Source organism: Eulemur rufifrons, chromosome 5 (assembly GCF_041146395.1).
Source record: "Eulemur rufifrons isolate Redbay chromosome 5, OSU_ERuf_1, whole genome shotgun sequence".
Lineage (NCBI taxonomy): Eukaryota > Metazoa > Chordata > Mammalia > Primates > Lemuridae > Eulemur > Eulemur rufifrons.
This window is the reverse complement of record NC_090987.1, coordinates 34,154,894-34,178,224: the sequence shown is the minus strand read 5'-3', so window position 1 is coordinate 34,178,224 and position 23,331 is coordinate 34,154,894. Positions and strand designations below refer to the sequence as shown.

Genomic DNA, 23,331 nt, shown 5'->3' with positions numbered 1-23,331 from the left:
AGAGAAAAGTGGAAATAATCTTTTAAAATAAGAGAAGGCTTCAAACTCGCTTTGGCTTTAGTTTGGAGACTGTTTGGCATTAAGTCTCACCATTTGTTATTGTTTTTGAAGGTGGCTGTAACTTTAGTGCTGAAGGAAGTGACTAATTTCATGGAGCAGCACAGTAGTCTAAGTTTAAATTCATCTAATATAGTAACAGATACTTTTAGTTTCCTCACCATTGCTGTTTTGTTGCTTATGACTGTAATGAGTGTAATGGCTTTTATTATTATTTCTCAAAACACTCTTGAGGACCTTTTTTTATTTTGTTTTGTTTAAAAGTGTCCAATTAGAGGCCGGGCACGGTGGCTCACACCTGTAATCCTAGCACTCTGGGAGGCCAAGGCAGGAGGATTGCTGGAGCTCAGGAATTCAAGACCAGCCTGAGCAAGAGCGAGACCCCATCTCTACTGAAAATAGAAAGAAATTAGCTGGACAACTAAAAATATATATAGAAAAAATTAGCTGGGCATGGTGGCGCATGCCTGTAGTCCCAGCTACTCAGGAGGCTGAGGCAGGAGGATTGCTTGATCCGGGAAGTTTGAAGTTGCTGTGAGTTAGGCTGATGCTACAGCACTCTAGCCTGGGCAACAGAGTTAGACTCTGTCTCAAAAAAAAAAAAAAAAAAAAAAAAAAAAGTGTCCAATGCATCCAACTTTCTGGATCTTTCTTAACTTTGGATTCTCTATAAACACAAATTCTCCAGAAGCAGTTAACTGGGACATTATCTTATTTTCTACTAATTAGAATTTTAGGCACACATATGGTTATAGTGAGATAAGTCTTTTCACACGAATTTTTTTATTTAAAAAGAGGGAGTCAGAAACAGAATAAATGAATGGCTGTAAATTTTGTGTGGAATATAATTTATTCCCTTTGACTTTATATTATAAATTTCAATTCTAATTTTTCTCATAGCAACTATCATAGAGCAGAACATCACAGGTACTCAGAAGGCCATGTTGTAGCAATTCTTAACCTAAATACTTTATTATAAGCTTGATTAATCTGGTCTTCCAATGAATAATTAATTCATCCAAAATAGATGTACAATAATTAAAACTGAGTAAAGTAAAATGACCGGGTCCCGTTGAGAAATCAAACCAGCATTAAGCTAAATTCTTACGTATTAACTCACATTCCACCAAAGGAAGTCAACCAGATGATTAAAGGAAATGACCTTAAACAGTGTCCACACTCCTTACCTGCTCACCGTAAGTTAACTTTTTCCCACTGCAAAAGTACTGAGGTTTATTTAACTTCTGAACCTCATTTACCTCCTATGCTATCTCTGTACCATAAAGAGGTTCACAGATCTTTTCTGCCAACTAAATAATTACTCTTCAAGGTGGTACTCTTTTTTTTTCTTAAAAAAAAAAGCCTAACAGTAAAACCATGATACCAGGAACAATTTAATAGAATCTAATGGTATTTATTCTATGAAAATTCTTTTTGCATCACGTCAGTTTTGTGCTATCAGATAGCCACAGCATCAGTGACAAACTCAGAAAACAGAAAAAGGTAAAATGAATGGAGGAGAGATAAAATGGCCAAGCTTAATCATTACAAATATAGTAAATACACTTTAGGCCTTACCTCAAAAGATTCGTACTGTTCACGATCTACAGCACGAGTACAATACAGGTTTCCAGTATCTCTCTCCACATAAAATAAATTCTTAGGTTCTTGGTCAACTCCAGGACCTTTTATGGAATAGTATATGGTGTAGTTTTGTGCTGTGTCAGACTGAACCTAGAAAGTAGATATTACATACGTAAGACAAATTATTATTTCAGCAGAACTTTCATCTGTATATTTGTGCAATCACTTTGCCATTTTATTACAATAAATAATTGCCCTCTTGATTATTATGTATAAATAAAAAAACAGCAATAGAATGAGGAAGCCCAACTGAGAACTTTCACGAGAGTAAATTAATGTAGTGTCTTAGTTTCCCAACGGCTAAGTGGGGACTACATGGACCAAACATTTAAGATTTTTCCTGTCTTAGAAAACAAAGTATTCTGAGCATGAAAAATTATTCTGTTATCAATTTTTTTAAAAAATGGAGCTTTTATCATATGTAAAATAATATTTAAGACATTGGATTTGAAGTATACTGTCTGAAGGTCAAAAACTTGAAAAATACTTTCCTTAATGAGTTTTTGTTGTCAGCGTCTTCCTTATTATAGGCATTGATAAAAAAAAAAAAATACGAGTGAGAATAGAAATAGAATAATATCCTGGCATGTGTGATGTTCTGCTCCTTGATTCAAAAAGCAAATTTCTCCCAAGCTGTATTCATCCTCTCAGTAAGATCTTTACATCAGGATGACTAACACAATTATTTTCTGACAACTTCTTACTCAACTTTTATATGCTGTTCTCTCGGCTACATTAAATTTGTTGGTGGGGTATAAAAAAAAGGATTCTCTCTCACCATTTTGAGAACTGAGGGAAAAAAAAACCCAAGTCATAGACTGAATGGTAGTAGCCACTGACAGCAGAAGAAGGTAAGAAGATGTGTTGGGGTTTCCACTAAAAGTTAAAAAAGAGAGAAAAATGTGGATCCAGTGTGATTTCGGATGTGGATTTGAGAACAGCAATAGAAAAGCCTACGTGTCTTTCTCCTTCATGGCATTTAGTCTTTCATCAGCAATTTTATCCTTTATCATGGAACATATTTTGGGTTTTCTAGGCCTGCAGTCCCCAACCTGTGGGCTACAGACTGGTTACCGGTTCGTGACCTGTTAGGGACTGGGCCGCAGAGTCTCAAGTCACAGAGTTTCCCTGCAACCTCCGTGGAAAAACTGTCTTCCATGAAACTTAGGAAATGGGGGTTGGGGCACAGCAGGAGGTGAGCGATGGGCTGGCGAGCTTCATCTGTATTTACAGCCTCTCCCCATCACTGGCATCACTGCCTGAGCTCTGCCCTGGCACCCACCCACCCCATCCGTGGAAAAATTGTCTTCCATGAAACCAGTCCCTGGTACCAAAAAGGTTGGGGACTGCTGCTCTAGGCTATGCCCAGGCTCTGCGATACCTTGGCTGATTTGAAAATTCATTAAGGAACCATGTGTTTGAGACTACTAGATGGATTTGACAGTTTTATAATGGCCTTTTCATGGCTAAAACTTCGAGAAGCGTATGTAGTTATACACAGATATATTTATACCCATATATTGAAACATATGATACACATATTCACTCATATGGTCACACACACCTATTTTTAAATAACTGTATAGTCAGTGTCAAAATTTTTAAAAGATGGAAACCACAGACCTCCACAGTGGGAAGAAATTAAACTGTACCTGTTGAAGGAAAAGTGGGAAAGGACCTAAGGAATTCTCTAGCATTGAACAAGGAATAGGAGCCCATCTTCTCTTGCCACGTCTTAGAACTTTTTCTTTAGAATGCCTTTTCTTCAATACCTCAATTCAGAAGACAGAAAAAAAATAAATAAATAAAGTCAGTGACTACTTTATTCTCAAACATTAGAACTCTGATATATCTTTCTCCTCTCATGAGGGTTAGCTGGGGCAGGTATAAGACAATAGTAGTGCTTGAAAACCAAACTAAATGTTCAACATTGCAAAAAAATTATGAAGAAGTAACTGCCCTAACTGTTATCACAGCAATCCTCTTGAGAAAATGATGTGGTGGAAAAATGGAGGAAAGAGAGATGGAATTGGAAGCCTGGAAGCAAAACTGAAAACAAACAAAAAAAATTACTGTTGCCACATTGCCATGCAAAAACATGGGAGGAGAGATATGCAAAGAAAATAAGTGAGTATGTGCCCTTCTAAATTTAGCACAATCATCTTCCACTCACCAGCAACTAGGCAGAGCCAGGGGACCAACAGAGACATCTGTGTCAGAACGAGGAGAAAAACATGGTGACAACTCTCAAAACTACCGCAGTGAGGAATGGCCAGTGGTTGAATAAAAGTCATTTTGATCTTGGGTGTCCCAACACAATAAGCATGCGTGTGGTCCAAACCTCCTCCTAAAATTGTCATCTATTTCCTAAGACTACAAATTATGCTAAGATGCATGAGAAAAAGTTTTCTTTATCCAGAGATAGAGTTCCAAAACTTCTTTTTGGAAATCCATTCTATAGTAAAGATCAAGATATGCTTCTTTGTGTCTGATCTCAAGTTCTCATGCTATAATTTATCCCAAGCTCTCCTTTTACATCCCAAATGAGAAGGCCCTGTAATAACGTATTAATAGGTTGCACAATCCTTTTCTTTCCTTTTAAACACTGTTAAGTCATCTCATGGTTTTCATTCTTCTTCAAGACAAACTATACCATATCCTTTCTGAGTCCACATCTTCCCTGGTAATGTTAGTTGCACCTGAAGAAAAGACAACATGATACTTCATTTATATAGTCTTGTATACCTTTGTTTGATGCTCTAAAAGGACAAATATTTTCTTCTCTTCTTGGTTCTCAGTGTTAGAAAGTGATATGGTAAAGCTTCTCTTCCCCGAGGACAAAAGAATAGCATTTGTTGTATAGACTGAACCATCTTCTAAAATTTGGAAATCAGGATCACTTGAATGAATTAGATTTGCAGATTTAAAGCACTCCTTCAGGTTAACTGCAGAAAATACACATAGCAAGCATTTGTAAGGTAAAACATAATAATCTGTAGTTTTAACAATCATCTATGCATGTGGGGGAAGGCAAAAACTTAAAATTAATTATTGATACTTATAAACTTAGCATTTTTAAAAGAACATATGAAACTATATGGTTGATTAAGTTGTGCTTATATATCACTTCTAATAACTACTTTATATCCTCTTGAAGAACAGACATTTGCCCTGACATAAAGGGATGTGAACTCATGTTTGAATATTTAAACCAACACCAAAAACAGTTTTTCTTTAACTGAAATTAGCTATAGAATAACACATAAGAATACTTGAATAAGTTATAGAAAATCTAGCAGATTAAAATTGGCAGTTATTAAATTAAAATATTATGAACTCTTTACATCTATTGTTAAATCATCATCATATTTTGTGTTCTCATTGGTTTTATCTTTCACATGTTGCGTATGTGAAAAAAATTAATTGATAAGAAACAATATGTGGAAGTAAATGCAATAAGATGCCAAAATGTTAAGATGAAAATCCAAAACAATACCTTTAAACTCAAGAAATAGTTTCAATACTATTTCTCAATATTTTAGAAGCATGTTAAACATATTCCATACTTTTCATCTAATGTAAATATTAAGAATTTATTACTCAAACTAAACCTTTTTATCTACTCATATAGTCATGTTTTTCAATAAAGAACAATATCCTTTTCATTTGAATGACACCATACCACATGTATTACAAATGATCATGTACTATATTCATTTTAACTATTAGTCCCAACACAGTTAGTATTCTAAAAATTATACTAACTTTTAAAAGATCATACCAAATTAGGATTTATTATATATTTGGCAGTTTCTTACCTCTCCCAATAAATTTCTCAGCGTCTAGTTTGGAAGGAACATGTAGTGTTACATTTTTGCAGGCATCACTGGCAAATGTTAAGATCTAAAACATTAAAAAAAAACAACCAAATCAGTATCATGCATTACAAAAAGATTCTTTTTAATGTGTATATGGTTTGTATAAATATCATTTAATATTTATATATACCAATTATATTCTAAATTGATTAAATATATCGATTAGATATATTATTAATTAAATTAATCGAATAATTTATATTTATAATCATATAAAATTTATATACAAATATATTTAATATAAATATATTTATATAATATATAATTATATTATATAAATATATATTTAATATATACTTTTAATTTTAAATCAGTTTATATAAACAAAATAAAATTATAATATACTGGAATAAGAAATCAGAAAAAAACTATTGCAAGAGGATGGCTCTCTCCTTCAAAAACCATGTGAACTCAGAGAATTATGTACCTTCTTGTGCTTTGTTTCCTATACTGTAAAATGGATTTCATAGTAACTTTACTGACTAACTTAGTGGGTATACTGAGGATCCAACAACAATCTGTGTGAGAGAATACTGAAAACCGTTAGGAAGGCAGCACAGGTTCGTAAATAGGAAAGAGAAACAAAAACAAATTTATTGAGGCAGCAAATTGTTTCAATATATTTTTTATTGTCTGTGAGCCATGGAACCGAATCAGTAATATCCTAAACAAAAACTCAATGCTGGAGTGATTTGGAGAGCATTTATGTATTATTCCACTATAAACAAGCACATACATAACTTTAAAATATGAACTTACTTTGAAGATGCATCTAATCATAAATGAAATTTCAGGTCAATTTACAAAATAGTTCACTTAAAAATTTTTTAAATGATTTAGTGATTTAAGGTGAATCAATTCCAATACAACATATATTTAAACACATTGAAATTTAATTCTGTTCTCTCTGAAACTTTACAGTAGATGCTTCTGAAAGAGTCACATTCTTTTTTCCATAGTTTGCAAACACCTTCAATCAAAAGCAAGATGGCTAATTAGTATTTACACTGTTATTTACAAAGTTTATAAACACAAACTAAAATCATCAAAATTTGGATGAAAAGTTTCATTTTTAATATATATTAAAGAATTTTAATTATCTAATTTAAAGGACATATGAAGGATCAGGTAAGACAGAAATTATGTTGCTTTTGGATATTAGGGACAAACACATTGAAGAGACTGTACCTGAATTGGAAATTAAAGGATAAGAAGAATTATCCTTGGCTGTATAGTCAAGAGAGAATAGAAGTAGAACCAGATGATTCTGAGGATTCCAGTTCAAGGCGACTGAAAGAATACATCCACTAGGTGCTAAGCAGATTCACAGGCCACAGGAGTGAACCAAGCAAAGTCCTTGCCTTCATGAAGATTACATTATAATGAGAGACAAAAAATAAACAAACAAATGCATAATGTCACAGAATGCCAAGGCAGAAAGAGATAAATGCTATGAGAAAAATAAAGCAGGGAGAGAGGATGACGAAAGGAAGACCACAGCCCAAATGAAAGGAGGAAGCAAACCCATTTCCTAACTGGGGAAGAATCTCCCAGGTGGGGCAAGAACCAGAATAAAGGCCCTGGAAGGGAACTTCACCAGGTGGACTGGAGGAACAACAAGGTCATATTAGTAGAGCACAGTAAGGGAAAAGTGATAGGAGATGCAAACAAAAGGACAGCCAACGGCATATCATGTAGGGCTTAAAAGGCCATGGTGAGAAGCGCAGATTTTGTTCTTGTTCTGAGTACAAAGAGAAGCAACAGCACGGTTAAGAATCTGCAGAGTGGCATAATCACTCTGCTAGCTATGTGGAGAACAGGCTGTCGAGAAGCAAGAGTGGAACTCTGAGACCAACTGGATGCCGACAGCAGAAATCCAAGAGAGGGATGATGGTGACTTGGACTAAGGTAACAACAGTGGAGAAGGTGAGAAATGGCTGGTAACAGTATTATGGACATCCATTCATTCATGTAGTCAAGAAATATTTATTGAATGTCTACTATGTCCCAGACACAGAACAATAAACATTCAATCCAAGGGTAAGACATGTTTGTAACTACAATGAAGTTGGATAAATGCAACGACAGAGAAGTACAGGGTGCTATGGGAGAGCAGAGCGAACCAACCCTGCCTAGGAGCCAGGTGAGATCAGGGTGGCTACAAACCAGCCACGTTCAGAGGAGGTGGAGCTTAAATACTCCAAAGGAACAGCATAAGTGAAGACCCAGAGATGACACAGACCTAAAAGAGAAACCTGGAATGGCTGATGTGAATAGCACAAGGGGACAGAACTGAGGTTTAAAATGGCTTTAGAGAAGTAGGTGTGCGACAGACTCTGAACAGCTATAACAGAGTGTACAGATCTTTTTTCCCAAAGACATAAGGAACCAAAGCTTTATTTTAAGCAAACAAATAACATAAGCAGCTTTATATTTAAATATAGTAATCTGACCAATGTGGAGAATGGATGGCGGGGAACCACTTTCATTTCCAATAATGTTAGTCTAGTTAATGCAGAAAACCCTATGCCAAAACTAACTAAAAATGATGCATACTATATTTTTTAAATATCCTAAAAGCACAAAAAAAGCTAACAAAATAGCAAGGAATTCCTATGCAAGAGCCGAAGATAAAGCTGGAACACCAACTGGTTAGAGGAAGCCAGGAAGGACTTCTGCCCTGCAAAGATTTGAGTCTGGTTTTTGGCCCCCACAGAGAAGGAGAGTGACATCAAAGCATGGGGCCCACCTAAGATCGAAGAGAAAATCCACTCCACATTCATGTGGGACCCCCAAATGCTGAACCCTCATTATAAGTTTGAGCCACAAAGTAAACTGGCCCTGGCATGGATTTGTGGCCCTCATTCATATGGTTTGCTTGGTGTAGAAACCTCAAGCCATGAATCAATTCAAAGAAGGCCTGGCATGTAATCACCGCCAAAGATACTGAAAGGCGCTTAATCAAATTCAATAACCATTCCTATTTTTTTTTAAAGCCTCACAAATTAAGAACTGGTAAGTACTTTTACAATACGATTTTTATATATTATAATCACACCACGAAAGGGAAAGCACTAGAAGAAACCCCACTAAACCTAGAGACCAGATAGGCTTTCCAAGGTCATCATAGGGAGTTTATATCACATCGAAGGCATATTAGCAAGAGGAATGCATTCGATGGCATAGGAATTGAAAAGGAAGAGGTAAAAAAAAATTTCTCTATTTGTATTTTATATGACTGCTTACCTGGAAAACCCAAGCAATGAACCAATAAAGTACTATAAAACAATGAAAGACTTCAGTGAGGGTACAGAAATAACCATAAAAATATAAAAATCTTGTGTTTTCATACCCACAAATAAAGCCAATTAGATAATATAATAGAAAAGAGAAGAAATTATTTTAAAAAGGAAGAAAAAGTTAGAATGCCAAAGAGTAAATTTAACTAGATACATGCAAAGCCTATTTGAGGGAAACCTACAAACTTTTCTGCTGCACACAAAAATAGACTTGCAGAAAAAGACAAAAATCAACTTTCTCTCTCTCTCTCCCTGTAAATATGTGCACGCACACACCCATCCTTACTAAGTTAAAATACACATTTTATGATACAAATAAAAATTCCAACAGAATTTTTCTGGAACTAAACAAGCTGATTCGCAAGGTCATAAGGAAAAATAAAAAATTAAGGATAGACAGGAAAATCATGAAAAAGAAGAGCAATGAAAGGATATTAGCCCTAGCAGATATTAAAACATCTTATAAAGTTTCAATAATTAAAATAATGTAGTATCAGTACATGAATAGACTGATAATAGATACATATGAAAAGCAAAGGAAGAGGTAAACAATTTCCATTGGCATTTGATATGAGTGCATACAGTCCACAAAGGTGGTAACTTTTTTATTATACCCACCAACAATTTATCCACACTCTTGCCACTACACAGCATGTTATCAAAATTGTGGATATTTGCCACATGTGAAATGACATTTCGATGTCGTTCGTAATTCATTTTTTCTTATGAGTGAGGTTGACATATTTTTATATTTCAAGGCCATTTTATTACTTTATGGGAATTTATCACATCCATGTTCATGCTGGACTTCTTCTTGAATTATAAGAGTTCTTTATATATTAGATTAGCCTTTTAAAATATGATCTGAAAATATTTTTTTCCAGTTTACCAATTACCTTTTGACTTTGCTTATGGTGTTTTGTTTGGTTTAGTTGTTTTCTTTTCCCATGGAGAAGTATGTGCGTATGTGTTTTTATATAATTGATTTTCTCAACTTTAATAAATTGGCTTTTAAAATCTGAGTCATAAACAGGCTTTCTTGACTCCAGATTTGTACAGCAATTCATCATGTTTTCTTCTACTACCTGTATGGTATTTTTTTTTTTTAAGCATTAGAGACAGGGTCTTGCTCACTCTGTCCCTCAGGCTAGAGTGTAGTGGCCTGATCATAGCTCACTGTAACCTCGAACTCCTGAGCTCAGCAATCCTTCTGCCTCAGCCTCTCGAGTAGCTAGGACTACAGGTGTGTGCCACCATGCCTGGCTGATTTTGAAATTTTTTTGTAGAGATGGGATCTTGCTGTGTTGCCTGGGCTGGTATCAAATTCCTGGCCTCAAGTGATCCTCCCACCTTGACCTCCCAAAATGCTAGGATTACAGGTGTGAGCCACCACACCAGCTGGTATCATATTTTACATTGAAATCTTTCATCTGTTTGGAGTTTTCTGTGGTGTTCTGCATGAAGCATGGATTCAACTTTATCTTCTGGCAAATTACTGCCTAGTTCAATTGGTCTCAAAGTCATTCTTATTTAATACTATCTTATAATAATATGTATATCCTCAATGATGTGATACGCCATGTCATACGACAGCTCTCTTTCTAGGCCTATACAACCTTTATGTAGAGAAAAGCAACATATACCAAAATTATATAGTCATTTACACTTTTATCAATCCCATTACTGGTAATCTATTCTATTGATACACCTGCCTATATATGAAATGCGTATATCCAAGTTTATTCATTGTGACATTATGTGTAATGGAAAAGAAATAGCAGAAAATAAGTAAACAGATCCATGAGATATCTTTGAATGTAGATTTAATGGGACTTAATGATGGATTAGGGAAGGGGAGCAGTGAGGAAGGAAAAACAAACAGCTTCCAGACTTCCTTCTTGAGGAACAGACGTATGAGGGAGCTATATATTGAAACACAGGTCACTAAAAGAAAAACAACATTGTTTGGGAAGACAACAAATGTGTCACACATCATAGTAGGTAGGGAGATATAAATGCCTATTGTTTGGTGGAGACATCTGAACTAGCAATATTAATTTAGGATATGTTGACATCTATGTAATATTTCAAGCTATAAAAGTGGTTGAAATGGCCTGGAGGAAGGATGTCAACAAGGGACAAGGCCTAGAACAGAGCCCCAAGGAACATCAGCATTTCAGAGTAGAGGAAAAAGTAGTCAAACTCATAGCAGAAAATAGAATGGTGGTTGCCAGGGGCTGGGGATTGGGGAAAATGGGGAGTTGATGCTTAATGGGCATAAAGGTTCAGTTATGCAAGTTGAAAAAGTCCGAAAGATCTGCGATACAACATTGTGCTTATAATTATTAATACTGTACTGTACACTGAGAAATTTAAGAGTATAAATCTCATATCTTTTTTAACCACAATAACAAAAAAAAAAAGTGGAGAAAAAGAAAGCAGATAGCGAATCAGATTCTGAGTGATCAGAAAGGTCAAAAAAAAAAAAAGTGAATGTCAAGTAAAAGGGCACAATCAACAAGGAAGAATTGTATGAAGAATGAAGTGTTGCTTGGATTTAGCAAAGGGGACTCCCTGAAGATCTTAGAGGTGGTTAGGCAGAGAAGGCAAGAGTTCAAATGGCTAAGACACGTGTCAGGTGAGGCAATATTAGGAAGTGAGGAGAAGCTGATTGTGGAATGGTGAAGGATTACTTGGGTGTATGGGAAGAAGGTAATTTAAAGGGCACCCCCCAAAGTCACTCTGATTTAACAATATCTTACACTTAAATAGTTGCTACACATTTCTCACGCTTGAGGCTTACAACCACAACAAGCACCTGCGCCTGGCACGGCTTTGCACAAATAGGCTTTAGAGTTTCAGAGCAATTTAAGGGACTCCTGCTAAGCTTTCCAGCTAGAAAGTGGCAGAATGAGGGTGTAGCCAGGGCCAGCATTCTTTTTCTCTTCACCCTACTTCTGGCCTATCACACTCTGAAGCTAAGGAAGACCAGGGAATGGGGATTCAATTCCAGTTTATTCACTTATACCTTGCTCTCTTCTAAAAAGGATCAGAGATGCGCAGCAGGAAGTTTTGTATGTGAACACATGCAGAACAATGCTATGTATTGCCAGTGCCTAAGCATGCCTTTTCCTTCAAAGAATAACCGCCACTGTTTTAAAACGAAATAGCAACTTTATTAGGACTCTAATCAAAATTCATCTGTCATCAACATCTTTCGTGACCGTTATTTATTCCATTCTCAGTTTCTTCAATTGTAAAATGTTAACTGCTGTGTACCTGGCCCTTTCTGTTATTAACATGCCCAAGGAATTTAGTTAAGGCTTCGAAGTGCATTGAGTTCCTTGGCAAAGACATTCTAATAACAGTAACGATTACAATTTCATTGCTTAAAAATTTAGGAATCTATTGTGAAATGAGAGCGGAAAAGAAGGGAAAATTATCCAACTATTTCAGAGTCCGGTTCCACCACTCCTAGGAGGAATCATCCCTCCGGGTTCCTCCCTTTGTCCTTCAGAGCTGACTAGCGCCCAACGCCTGAGGCTCAGCATGAAAGGATCCTACTGAGTTGAACACTTTTTTGCACCTGGTCGAATTAACTTTTCTCCTTTTCCGGGGGCGGATAAGTCCAGTATGGGACACCTTTGGCCCCAATCTGCCCCCGAGGCTGCTCCCCGGTAGTGGACTCCCATGCCTTCGGGCTCCGCAGCTAGATCTCGTCTTTTATGCCTGGGACGGGGGCTGTCTTGCCATACATAAGGCCACCTCCGTTGGCTCCCAGCTCTGGAAAGGGTAGGTTCGTGGCTGTTGTGTTCTTTAAAGTGGGAAAGAAGCTGGGACAAGGCGGGAGGACGGGGGGTGGGCAGAAAACTGTGGACGCCTTTGGGGACAATAAATCAGGACAATCATTCCCCTAAAGATTTAGGGGACGGAAACCTCTCACACTCAGAAACAATAGAAATGGTCACCTGGGGCCCGCCCATCTACGGGAGCGGAAGGTCGAGACTCCCCTCCCCCACTACTCCCACCCCAATCCGACAACTCGAGCAATCCCACGAAGGCGAGTCGTGAGTAGTCCCCTCCTTGACCCAAGGACACTCGCGTTAGGTCCCGTACGTCCAGCGGCTCCCCTTTCCGTGGCCTGAACCGGACACTGAGGCAGAGGTGGCCGCACACTCCCAGGGAATGTGCGAGAGGCGCAGAGGAGCTGCCCCCGCGCACCCCGCGTCCCGGCGCGTACCCAGCGGCCACGGTTTTGCCCGGGCGCTGACAGCTGCTTTCTCTGCCCCTGTCTGCCAGCGCCGATTACATCTGCGGAGACACCCTTCCCTCCCCTTGGGGATCCGGGAGCCCAGGTCGCGATCCTCTTCCTGTCTGCCCTCCCCCAACCCCCGGCACCTCCATTTTTCAGCCATCCGGAGGCCCCTTAACCCCAGCTTTGCTCGCCGCCCCCACCCACCCCTGCTCCCCAAGTTTCCACTCGCCTCCCCAGGCGATCGGGCCGCTAGCCCGAGCCGGTGGCCCGGGCGACACTCACCGTGAGGGTCAGCAAGAGCTGCCGGCAGAGGGCCCCGCTCCGGGAGCCGGTGGGTCGCGCTGCCGCCATGGAGCGCACTCGGGGACAGGTCGCCGGCCGAGGCAGCGGGAGGCCGGTGGGAGGGCTCCGCGGGGCGAAGGGCCGCGGCCGGGGTGCAGGCTGGGCCGCCGCGCAGAGGAGTGCGAAGAGGAGGCGGAGCGCGCGGAGAGGCGCTTTTCTTCTCAGTTTCTCTGAAGCGCCTGCCTCTCACTCCAGGGGCTTTTCCTCTGGCCGAGGGTGGGGCTCCAGGCGCGTCCGGAAGACACCGATCGGCCCCTCCTGGCAGTTTTCTTAAGTCTTCATTTCTTTAAGAACGCTACAAGTGGGAACTCCCTCTCGCCGCCACCCTTTTACCTGCGCTAGGTGTTCCTCCCCAGCGGACGCCACCTATATGTCCCATCACCCCCCCCCCCCGCCCCAGTGTCCGCCCGGCGAGATTAGCAGCCGGCCCTGCCCAGCAGAAGCCCTGACTGTACAAAGACTCACTCCGGAGCGCGCTCCCCGGCCCGGGCTCCGCCCTGACCGCTGCCCTTGCCGCCTGTTGTGGTCCTTGCCCTGGGGTCAATTACAGTCCCACAGAGACCGCCCAGGTCTGAGCTATAGAGGTTGCAGTTTATGTCACAGCTACCTAAGGCCCACTTGTTAGAGGGCTGACTCCAGGGAGACTATTTTACACACTCTACTGGAGTGAATTTCCTACAGACATCCAAATGCGGTTTAGACAGGATTTTCATCTGTAGAACACCATTTTTCGGGGTCTCGTGTTCTTAGAAATTTGCTGGTTACTATGACAACGATACAAGAAAATTACCACAATTTAGGAACAAACATACATACATACATACAAACATATAGTTAGGGAATCAAGGCTATGGGAAAATAACAAAGCCCAGGGTGCGTTACTATAGAAAATGAATCGATTGAGGTCCTAGACGTTGGCTAAATGTGGGCTACTGATTTTCTCCAAGAACCTCCCTTGCAACAAATAAAGCTAAGCAGAGGCCTTCTTTTTAACTTATTTCCAACACTGGACTCCTGAACATCTCCTGGTGGAGAGTTCTCTTTCTTTACAGCCATCAAAACCAGACCTCATGGTGAGAAAAGACTGGGGTAATTTACACTTCTATTTGAAGTGCATTTAAACTGGATGAATTATTCCAGCACTTATCCTGGAAGATTAAAATATAAAAGCTGTGTGCTTTGAGCTCTTCAGAAAGTAATGACAAGGCATTCTGACTCATCCTCTTGTTCCTCTTGTTCAATTACTGGGTTAAACCAGGTTAAGTCTGACCACAAAGGAGAAACTTGTTTTAAGTCTCCTCAAGAATGTTGGGAGAAACCTGTCTGAAAAGCCAACCATGACACTCACACCATTTTAATTCTTGAAAACATTTACCATCTTAATATCATTACATACCGATCCAGAGTTATTGCAATATTGAGCATATATTGAAATCAACATTAATGTCAAACAGTGCATGCCATACATTCTCTGTTAGTCCCATGCTCTGTTTTATTAGTGAATACGGCACAGTGGTATTCACACGGTTCTGTTGTCTCCATGTCCATAAAATTATAATTGACCCTTTGCTAGTAAAATAAGCCTGGGTCATCAGCGTGAGACTGCAGTTGACAGCCTTCCTTTTCCATATTTTTAAACACCCATGTTTTTCCAGCAATGATTTCATAAACACACCTAATCCTATTCATGATGACATCATGATCTCTAGCGTGAAGTTTTCAGAGGACAGAGACGCAAGCTAGTTTCAGGTTCTAGAAATCTACTCAGACTATTATCATAGCCTTTGACAATAGGGCATTTCCAAACTCTGGTCTACTCTTTAACCTCTAATGCCTTAAGGGTGGCTCGTGTTTTTCCTCATTCCGGAAAAGGGCGGGAAGAGCAATTTGACAAGAATTCATCTTAGATTTTTATTTTCATTTTTTACACTTGGTAACTGATTGAGGCGATTAAAATCATGATTTTTGTTGTCCATTGCATCATGAAAAATTTTTAAACAAAGGAATAAAATATAAACTACTCACTCTAAATAAGCGGACCAACTTATTTAATGTATTTAGATTAGATATGGTCGTAGAAATGGATTCCTCTATAAAATAGATTTGAAACAAGAGGCATGTATTTAAAGAGGCAATGAAATGTGGGTAGGTGTGATTTTTTTGAAGAATACCTTCTGCCTATGGATGTGATTCTGCTGACATGAACTGATTTTTCATTGCTTTATAGTAAAAGGTGCCCAAGACCAAAAGCAAGGAGCAACTTCCTTTATGTTCCTCAAGTCATCTGTCAGGTCTCAGCATTCTCATTTGTTAAGATAATCAAAGTAATAGTGGCTACTGTCTGTGGTACTTTCCACATCTAAAATTAAACTATTTAGACTGCTTGTGACGGATTTTGGAGAATCTTGGCTGGAAATAGGTCTTCATGTCAGACACAACATAGAAAGTGAGCATCAGAGCGGTCCTTAAAGAAATGAACAATCTGTAACCGAAGGTCCATGGGCCAAATCTATGTAGCTTAACTTCACAGTTTTCTAATTGCAGAGGCCGAAACTAAAAAGATATTAAGTAAAAGGAAAAAAAAAAAAAAAACTCCCTTACGCACTGGCATGCCTACAGAGACAGCTCTCCCTGGGCTTCAGGCTTCCTGCCAGTCCCCACTGCCAGAGCGTGAGGAGGGGTAACCCACATGGGCAGATGTGATCTTTAGGGTGATTCCATCTCGGCATGGTATATGACCAAATGGAACTCAAAAGCAAGGGAAACATAGACCCAATTGGAAAAAAAAAAAACGAGATTAAAGGACATTGTCTAGTTACTTTATAGGTGGGAATAGAAAGAAAAACATCTGCTTGTCACAATAAAACGAGCACAATTCTTTACCTCTTATAGTTGTTGCAGGGATTAAATGATGTGATGCATGAAAGACACTCAGAACAAAGCCTGGCACATTCCAAGTGCTCCCTAAGTGTCACCTATTACGAGCATCTCTCTTTTCCTCACTGTACTACCGCATCGCTGTGACACATTCACCTCATCCTTATGACAGCTCCTGATTTCCTGTTCTTCCAGCACCTCTCCTCAGGTGGCTCTCTGTCCTGGTCTCTGGCTGAATGCTAGTGCCAATTCACACACCACTCCCAAATCCTTCAACCTCCTTCCCTTCCACACCAACCCCAGATTTTGTCTGACGCAAAATGAGTTAACTGTGCACCACTAAGATGACATGCTGCAATTTGTGTCACTTGTGTACTTTCTGAAAATTTGGACCAATTTTTAAAAAGGAGTCCTCAATGTGAGAAAAGTTTTTAAAATTTTCTCTTTCCCAATCAATAAAATATTTACTTTTGTAATGCTGCACATATTTCTTTGTAGTTTACTTTTCAAAATTAGCCTCAATGAAACATAGTGCACTAATCAAATTCAGTTTCTATTACATTTCAAAGTATTTTTTTAATCATGGTAGAGTATAAAATAAACTATAAATTAATTCTTATTCCAGTACCTTTCTTTTAGCAGACTGTCAATAAAATGAAGCCAGTGGATGAATTCCGAGGCAATTGTGGTGGAAATGGCTGGAGACAGTTCACAGTGCCTGGTCTGCCTTTAATAGATGCTGCTGACAGGAGCCCCCCAGGAGTGCTATACAAAGAAATGTATCCTTAAAACAACAAAACTTTCATTCATTTGCTTTACTAATTAACTAATTCGACAAGTATTTATTGAGCACCTACTATGTCTTAGGCATTGTTCTGGACACTGGGAGTGCAGTGGTGAATAAGATGGAAAGGATGTTGCTCAAGGGAAGCACTTAAGGAATATAAAATTACTAGGTAGGACAAGAAGTACTCTCCACCTGAGATTTACATCATGTTGACTTGTTTGAGAAAGAAAAGAGAAGGTAGATCTCAGAGTAAGTGAAAATAAAATATGAACTCTGTCCTCTGAGGATAAAAACTTACCAATATAAAAATTATCTGATCATATCTTTTCACGGATTATGAAATGTTACTCTCTTCTTAAATGGACCTAGAAAGAAGAAACTCACTAATTTGTGAAATAAAATAATCTGGAATATATATGCTCTTTGCTTGTTTGACTGCAACACTCTGGTTTTCTTCTTCCCTGTGCTGGCTGTGTTTATGCATTGTTTCTGGCTGGCTTCTTCTGCTCTATCTGACTTCTAAATATTTCTTGGCCTCTAAATATTGCTGTACACAAATACATCTGTATTGTTTTCAAACCCTCACACTCGTGAAGCTCCTTCTGCTACAAGTGTCTTGTACATACTCTGTCCTCTGCCTGGCACCCTCTTCCATCCCTCTGGTCTGGTAAACTCCTACCCATCCTACTTTTATTTTCTTCCCTACCAGGTCAAATCTTCCTGGGTCCGCCACTGCCTCTCATTTAGAGCATTTGTCACAGTTACAATGTTAAGTTTGTTTGAGCAACTATTTGATTAATATATGTTTCTCACCAAAGATGGCATTTTCATGGCTGGAGTAATCTGTACTTTTTTTTGCTTCATCCTTGTATTCCCAACACTATCATGATCCTGATTCATAGTAGGCACTTAATAAATATTTGTGGAATGAGTGAGAAAATGAATAAATAAATTAATGACTTCTGAGCATTGTTGGCAAGTAATTCTTTGCTTTTCTTTTTCAATGTCTATTGGCATATTAAAGTGATATCTTAGTTCATATTTGTAGGGTGAGAGTTCCTAATCTAATCTCAGATATGCTGGACGTGTATTACAGTAATATATTTGATAAAATTTGAGATGGGCCTACCAAAACTTGCTAGTGTGGTTTTTGCACAAGAACAGACAAATACGCTAATGAATTTTAATTTAGAATTCAAGAGAGACCAGTGTATAAATGGAAACTTACTATCATGGTAGCAGACACCATGAAGAAAAGGAGAAACTAATCCCCAACAGTGTTGGCATTGGGAAAACAGACTCACTATTATAGAAAAATAAAACTGGTCCCCTGTTTAATACCACATACAAAATGGCCTCCAGATGGATTAATCTATACTGTGGTGGCAAAGACATAAAGTTAATGGAAGACAATATAGAAGAATATCTATGTTACCTGGAGGTAGGAAACTATTTTTGAAATAAGACCCCAAATGCATACACCTACAGGAATAAAAAAAAAGATATGTTTGATTACATTAAAAGTCAGTCTTTCTATTTAACAAAAGACACCATGAATAAAGTCAATATACAGATGATAGACTGGGAGAAGGCATTTGATATGACTAAAACAGACAAGGGAATAATATCTAGAACATAAAAGAACATAATAAGAACATGACAGTACGTCGACAGAAAAAAAATAGGCAAAGGGTATGACCAGGCATTTTACAACAGAAGAATCTAAAAACCTACAAAATATATTTTAAGAAATGAGAGAAAGGCATATTACATTCTATGACAAAGGTAGCAGATGGATTAAGGTTGCTTATCAGCTGGCCTTCCAAAAAGGAGATGATTCCGGATTATCTGAGTGGCCCAATGTAATCACCAGGGTCCTTAAATGTGGAAGAGGGAGGCAGAAGAATCAGAGCCAGAGAAGATGTGATGATGGAAGCAATGTCAGAGTGACAGGACATAAGAAAGACCTGGCCCACTTTGCTGGCCGTAAAGACGGAGAGACCCCATGAGCTAAGGAACATGGGCAGCTTCTAGAAGCTGATAAAGGAAAGAAAAAGGATTCTCTCCTAGAGCCTCCAGAAAGGAACAAGCCCTGCCAGCACCTCAATTTTAGCCTCACGAGATCCTCGTCAGACTTCTGACCTGTCAAATTTTAAGATAGTAAACTTGTGTTGTTTTAGGCCACTACATGTGTCATAACTTGTTACAGCAGCAATAGAAAACTAACACACACATACGTGATCATTCTAAAAACTCTAGTCCCCTGGTTCTTTGAGTTCCTCCCATTCAATGTCTTATCCCCCACCACCATCTTAGCTATTCACCGCAGGATCCAACTCTAGACTTTACCATTATTAAGCCCTGTAACTACTCCACAAATCTCAGTCTCAGGGATTCCACCCCATGACCGCCATCTTCTACTTTCACAGCTCCCTCCCTCTATTATCTCAACTCCAACAAGTATTAGACAGCACCAGTATCTATGTCTGTAGTTTCTATCTCATTTTTACTTTTTCTCACCCCTTTTTTTGACCCCGTGTCCTCCTCATCCAGCTTAAGTTCCTGATAATCGTTATAGTAATTATAATCACCTTTTGCTTATACCTCTACTCTATTATTGTCCCTAATAGCTTCATTGTTCTCCATTGTCAAAGTTACTCCCACAGCTGAACGTGGCTAGAGATAAACTCACGTCCAGCCTCAGGAGTTTCACTGTGAGGTGATCAGTATCTCAGGTGGGTCTTAATACTGCCCTGCAGTTTTATTCTATCTGTTCATTCATTTCCCCATTCTCCTTGGCAATATTTTCATGCCCTCTTCTCTCTCCTCAAACCACCTATACATCTTCTTTCATTCTCATTGCTGACTTTGCTTTCTATTTCACAGAAAAAATGGAAATGATCGATAACTTCTACAAGCTTTTCCACATCTACCCACCCACCTGAATCTGTGCTGTCTATATGGCCTTTCCTTCTGTACAGTGTAAGAACTAATTGCCCTGTTCTTGGCTAAGGTCAATCTCTCTACCTGTGTACTCATTCCCATCTGCTCAAGGACATCGATCTAGCAATCTGCTCCTTCTGTCCTACATTATCAGTTTAATCCATTTCTGTTTTCCCAACAGTGTATGAACCAAACCAGCAGAAATACCTACCTCTCTATATCCCATGTCTCCCTCTAGCTATCACATCCCATTTCTCTGCCCTCCTTTACAGAAAAAAATCCGGAAAAAGCTGTTCTATATTTAGTCTTCAATTTCTTTCCTCTCATTACCTCCTGAGCATCTTCTAATCAGGTTTTCTCCTCTACCTCTTCACCAAAATTGTTCTTGCAAAGCTTACAGAGACTTTCATTTGTAAAATCTGATGGTTATTTTTTAGCTTCATCTCATTGTCTCGATTGCAGAAAGTTGGTACAACCATCATTGAAACTCATTCTTCACTTGACTTCTCTTTTTCCTTCTCTACCTTATTAATTTATTCCTCTTCCTTTCCATAATTTCTTAATATTGCAGTGCCCCAGGACTCAGTTGTTGGACCTTTATTCTGATTCTATCTACCCGCACTCCCTTATTGCTCTCATTTAACCTCACTTTAAACACTATGTCTATACTGATGACCGCAAATCTAAAGCTCTCTTTCGGATCTCTCCCTTGAACTTCAGGCTCCAACTGCCTACAAGCAGTCTAGTAAGCATTGCAAAATAATCTTTCCAATTCTGAGTGCCTGATCTTCTCCATTAAAAATGTCCACCCAAGAGTCTTTTCCCTTTCAATTAACGGCAACACCATCCTTTCAGTTGCTTAGGACAAAACCTCTTGCAGACTTCTTTGACTCCTCTTTTTCTCTTATATGTTCTGAATCCAATCTGCTGGCAAATCTTATCAATCTACCTGGAATCCACCCCGTTATCACCATCTCCATCAATACCATCCTGATCCAAACCACTGTCGTCTCTCACCTGCCTTGTTCCAAAAACCTCCTAATTGGTCTTTCTGCTGCCAACGCTCCTTGCTTTGTGCTATTTTCGACCCAGCAGCTAGATTGCTCCTATTAATAAATAAGTTGGATCATGACATTTCTCTATTCAAACTCTTCCAGAATTGTTCTAAAATAAAAAGATTTTTTAAAAAAATACTCCCAAGGATTCTTATCTCGTTTAGATCAAATTCAAAATATTTCCAATGGTCCACAGGGCCCACACAATCCACCATGCATCTCTCTGGCTCAGACTCTGTCCACCCTCCCTTCATGCACTATGCTCCAGCCATGTGGGACTCTTTGCTGGCCCTTGGCGATGCTGGCACACTCCTCCCGGGCCTTTTATTTCTCTATAGATTGCTTCTCCCTCAAATAGCCACATTGTTTCTTCCCTGTCCTCCTTTAGGTTTTGATCCTTCTATCAAAGAGTTTTCTTCTCAGTGAGGTCTTCCCTGAACCCCTAATTAAAATCCCAAGCCTCTGATTACTTTCCAGGGCTTTTAACTAAGAGCCTGGTATGTTTGCTGTGGCTCCTTCTGCCCCCCACCCCGTGTGTCTTTGTTTCCTGCACTGAGACCGGAAACCGCTTTCTGTTTATCCCAGGGGTTTGGCTTAGTTGTTAGCTTCGTGCTCTATAAATCTTTAGAATCTAACAAATGTCTTGAAGGAAAAACCGGAAGTACATGAAATCCCTCACGTCTCTAATTTTGTGAATCCAGCCCTGCACAATTGCTCGAAGCTCTGCTACTTTCTCTCTTGGCTTTCTGCTTTGGCCAAGCCTGGATTCTAAGCACCTAGCCTGTGTCCGGTGTCTTCAAATGCTCCCTGGGGAAAATGTGGCTATAGCTGGTGCTCTTCCTTTTGGAATTTTAGTCTCTCTAGTTATTCTTGATTCTGAAACTTTCTGATAACTCTAAACAGATAAATTTTATATTTTATCCAGGTCTTCTTGTTGGTTGGTCTTAGCTGGAACAGTGGTCTAGCATAAACTACTGCTTCCCTCACATTTTTCTTTTTCGGTCTCTCTCTCTGTATTAGAATATAATTTACATGAGGTCTTATACCAGCCTCTATTTTCAGCTCCTATAGCTATATCTGCCACACTGTGGGCCCTCAGTAAATATTTCTTGAATAAACATATATGTGCATATATAGTCTATGCTATCCAACTACTTATAATCCATATACTAATTATTAAGAAATTGTGATATTATTTTGAGATGACAATATTAATATGCAAAATATTGGCCATAAGCAAGCCTGGAATTTACACTAGGGAATCTGAGAAGGAATCTCATATAAAGGTGGTTATCCTTCCTAACAACTAGAAAATGAAGCATGAGAGTTTTATGTAATTTCCAGTTGCAAGAAGTATATGAAAAACATTAAAATGGTGATCATAAACATGAGACTCAAACTAAAAATAACAAATTCTGTAATTCCTAATTGCAGGCATTGATTTGGTAATTAAGCTACATTTAATATAGAATAGATTATACTATGTAGCTTGTTTTCAGAGGAAGTAATAGTAGCAATTAATTTACTTAACTATAATTATTTTTTTGGCTAATCAGTTTTAGGGAAGTCATCTAATAAATATGGATAGCTATAGAGATGATAGGTAGAGCTATACATACATACATATAAAGATAGATAGATGTATAGAAATAGATATACTGAAGACAATTAAAATGTGGCCTTTTTGTTTATTTTATCTAGTCAGAGAGGGGCTGGGACATCATATTAAAGGCATGGATTTGCATGGAGAGAAAGAGATAGTTGGTCCAGATCAGCAAGGGATGCTTTTTCACGGTACCCTTGGGGGTGGATGGTTTTGAGAATGGCTGCTTAGGCACCTGAAAAATGTGAGCACTGCAAGCTATCACTCTAGGGTAATGAGTTGAAGCTACTTATCCTCAGCTGAAAGAAGAAAAGATTTGAATGGAAACATCAAGAGCTTCATTTTGGGCATGTTAAGTTTAAGATGTCTAATGATGTAGTGAGTGTGTGGTTGACTAAGTGGATAGAAGGGAAATCTCAACCCAGGACATAATTTTTCAGTTCAGTCTAGATTTTTGCCACCAGTGAAATTATGCACAGGTCTGATATTGCTGTCAAATAAATGACAGAGGGAAAAACAGCTTTGAGTTTCTAGAACTTTATAGGTTTTAGAATTTTGTACTCAGTATGGTGAATGTGTTACTCAGTTTGG

At 38.7% G+C, this 23,331-nt stretch overlaps 1 protein-coding gene across 5 annotated transcripts in view; it reads right to left on the bottom strand.

Annotated features, from left to right (window-relative positions):
* DSC2 (desmocollin 2) overlaps positions 1-13,846 on the bottom strand; it is a 32,436-nt gene extending 18,590 nt beyond the window's left edge. For 2 of the 5 annotated variants that reach the window (XM_069468149.1, XM_069468152.1), the window contains exons 1-5: positions 13,416-13,846; positions 5,520-5,604; positions 4,447-4,646; positions 3,354-3,473; positions 1,636-1,791 (exon numbers count right to left, since the gene is read on the bottom strand). In XM_069468149.1, coding sequence (XP_069324250.1) covers positions 1,636-1,791; positions 3,354-3,473; positions 4,447-4,646; positions 5,520-5,604; positions 13,416-13,484 — 630 coding nt within the window. In that variant the 5' untranslated portion in view covers positions 13,485-13,846. Of the gene's footprint in view, positions 1-1,635; positions 1,792-3,353; positions 3,478-3,876; positions 3,912-4,446; positions 4,647-5,519; positions 5,605-13,415 lie in introns of all 5 variants that reach the window. The other 3 variants (XM_069468151.1, XM_069468153.1, XM_069468150.1) reach the window with 2 other exon arrangements.
* Positions 13,847-23,331: the final 9,485 nt, after the last annotated feature.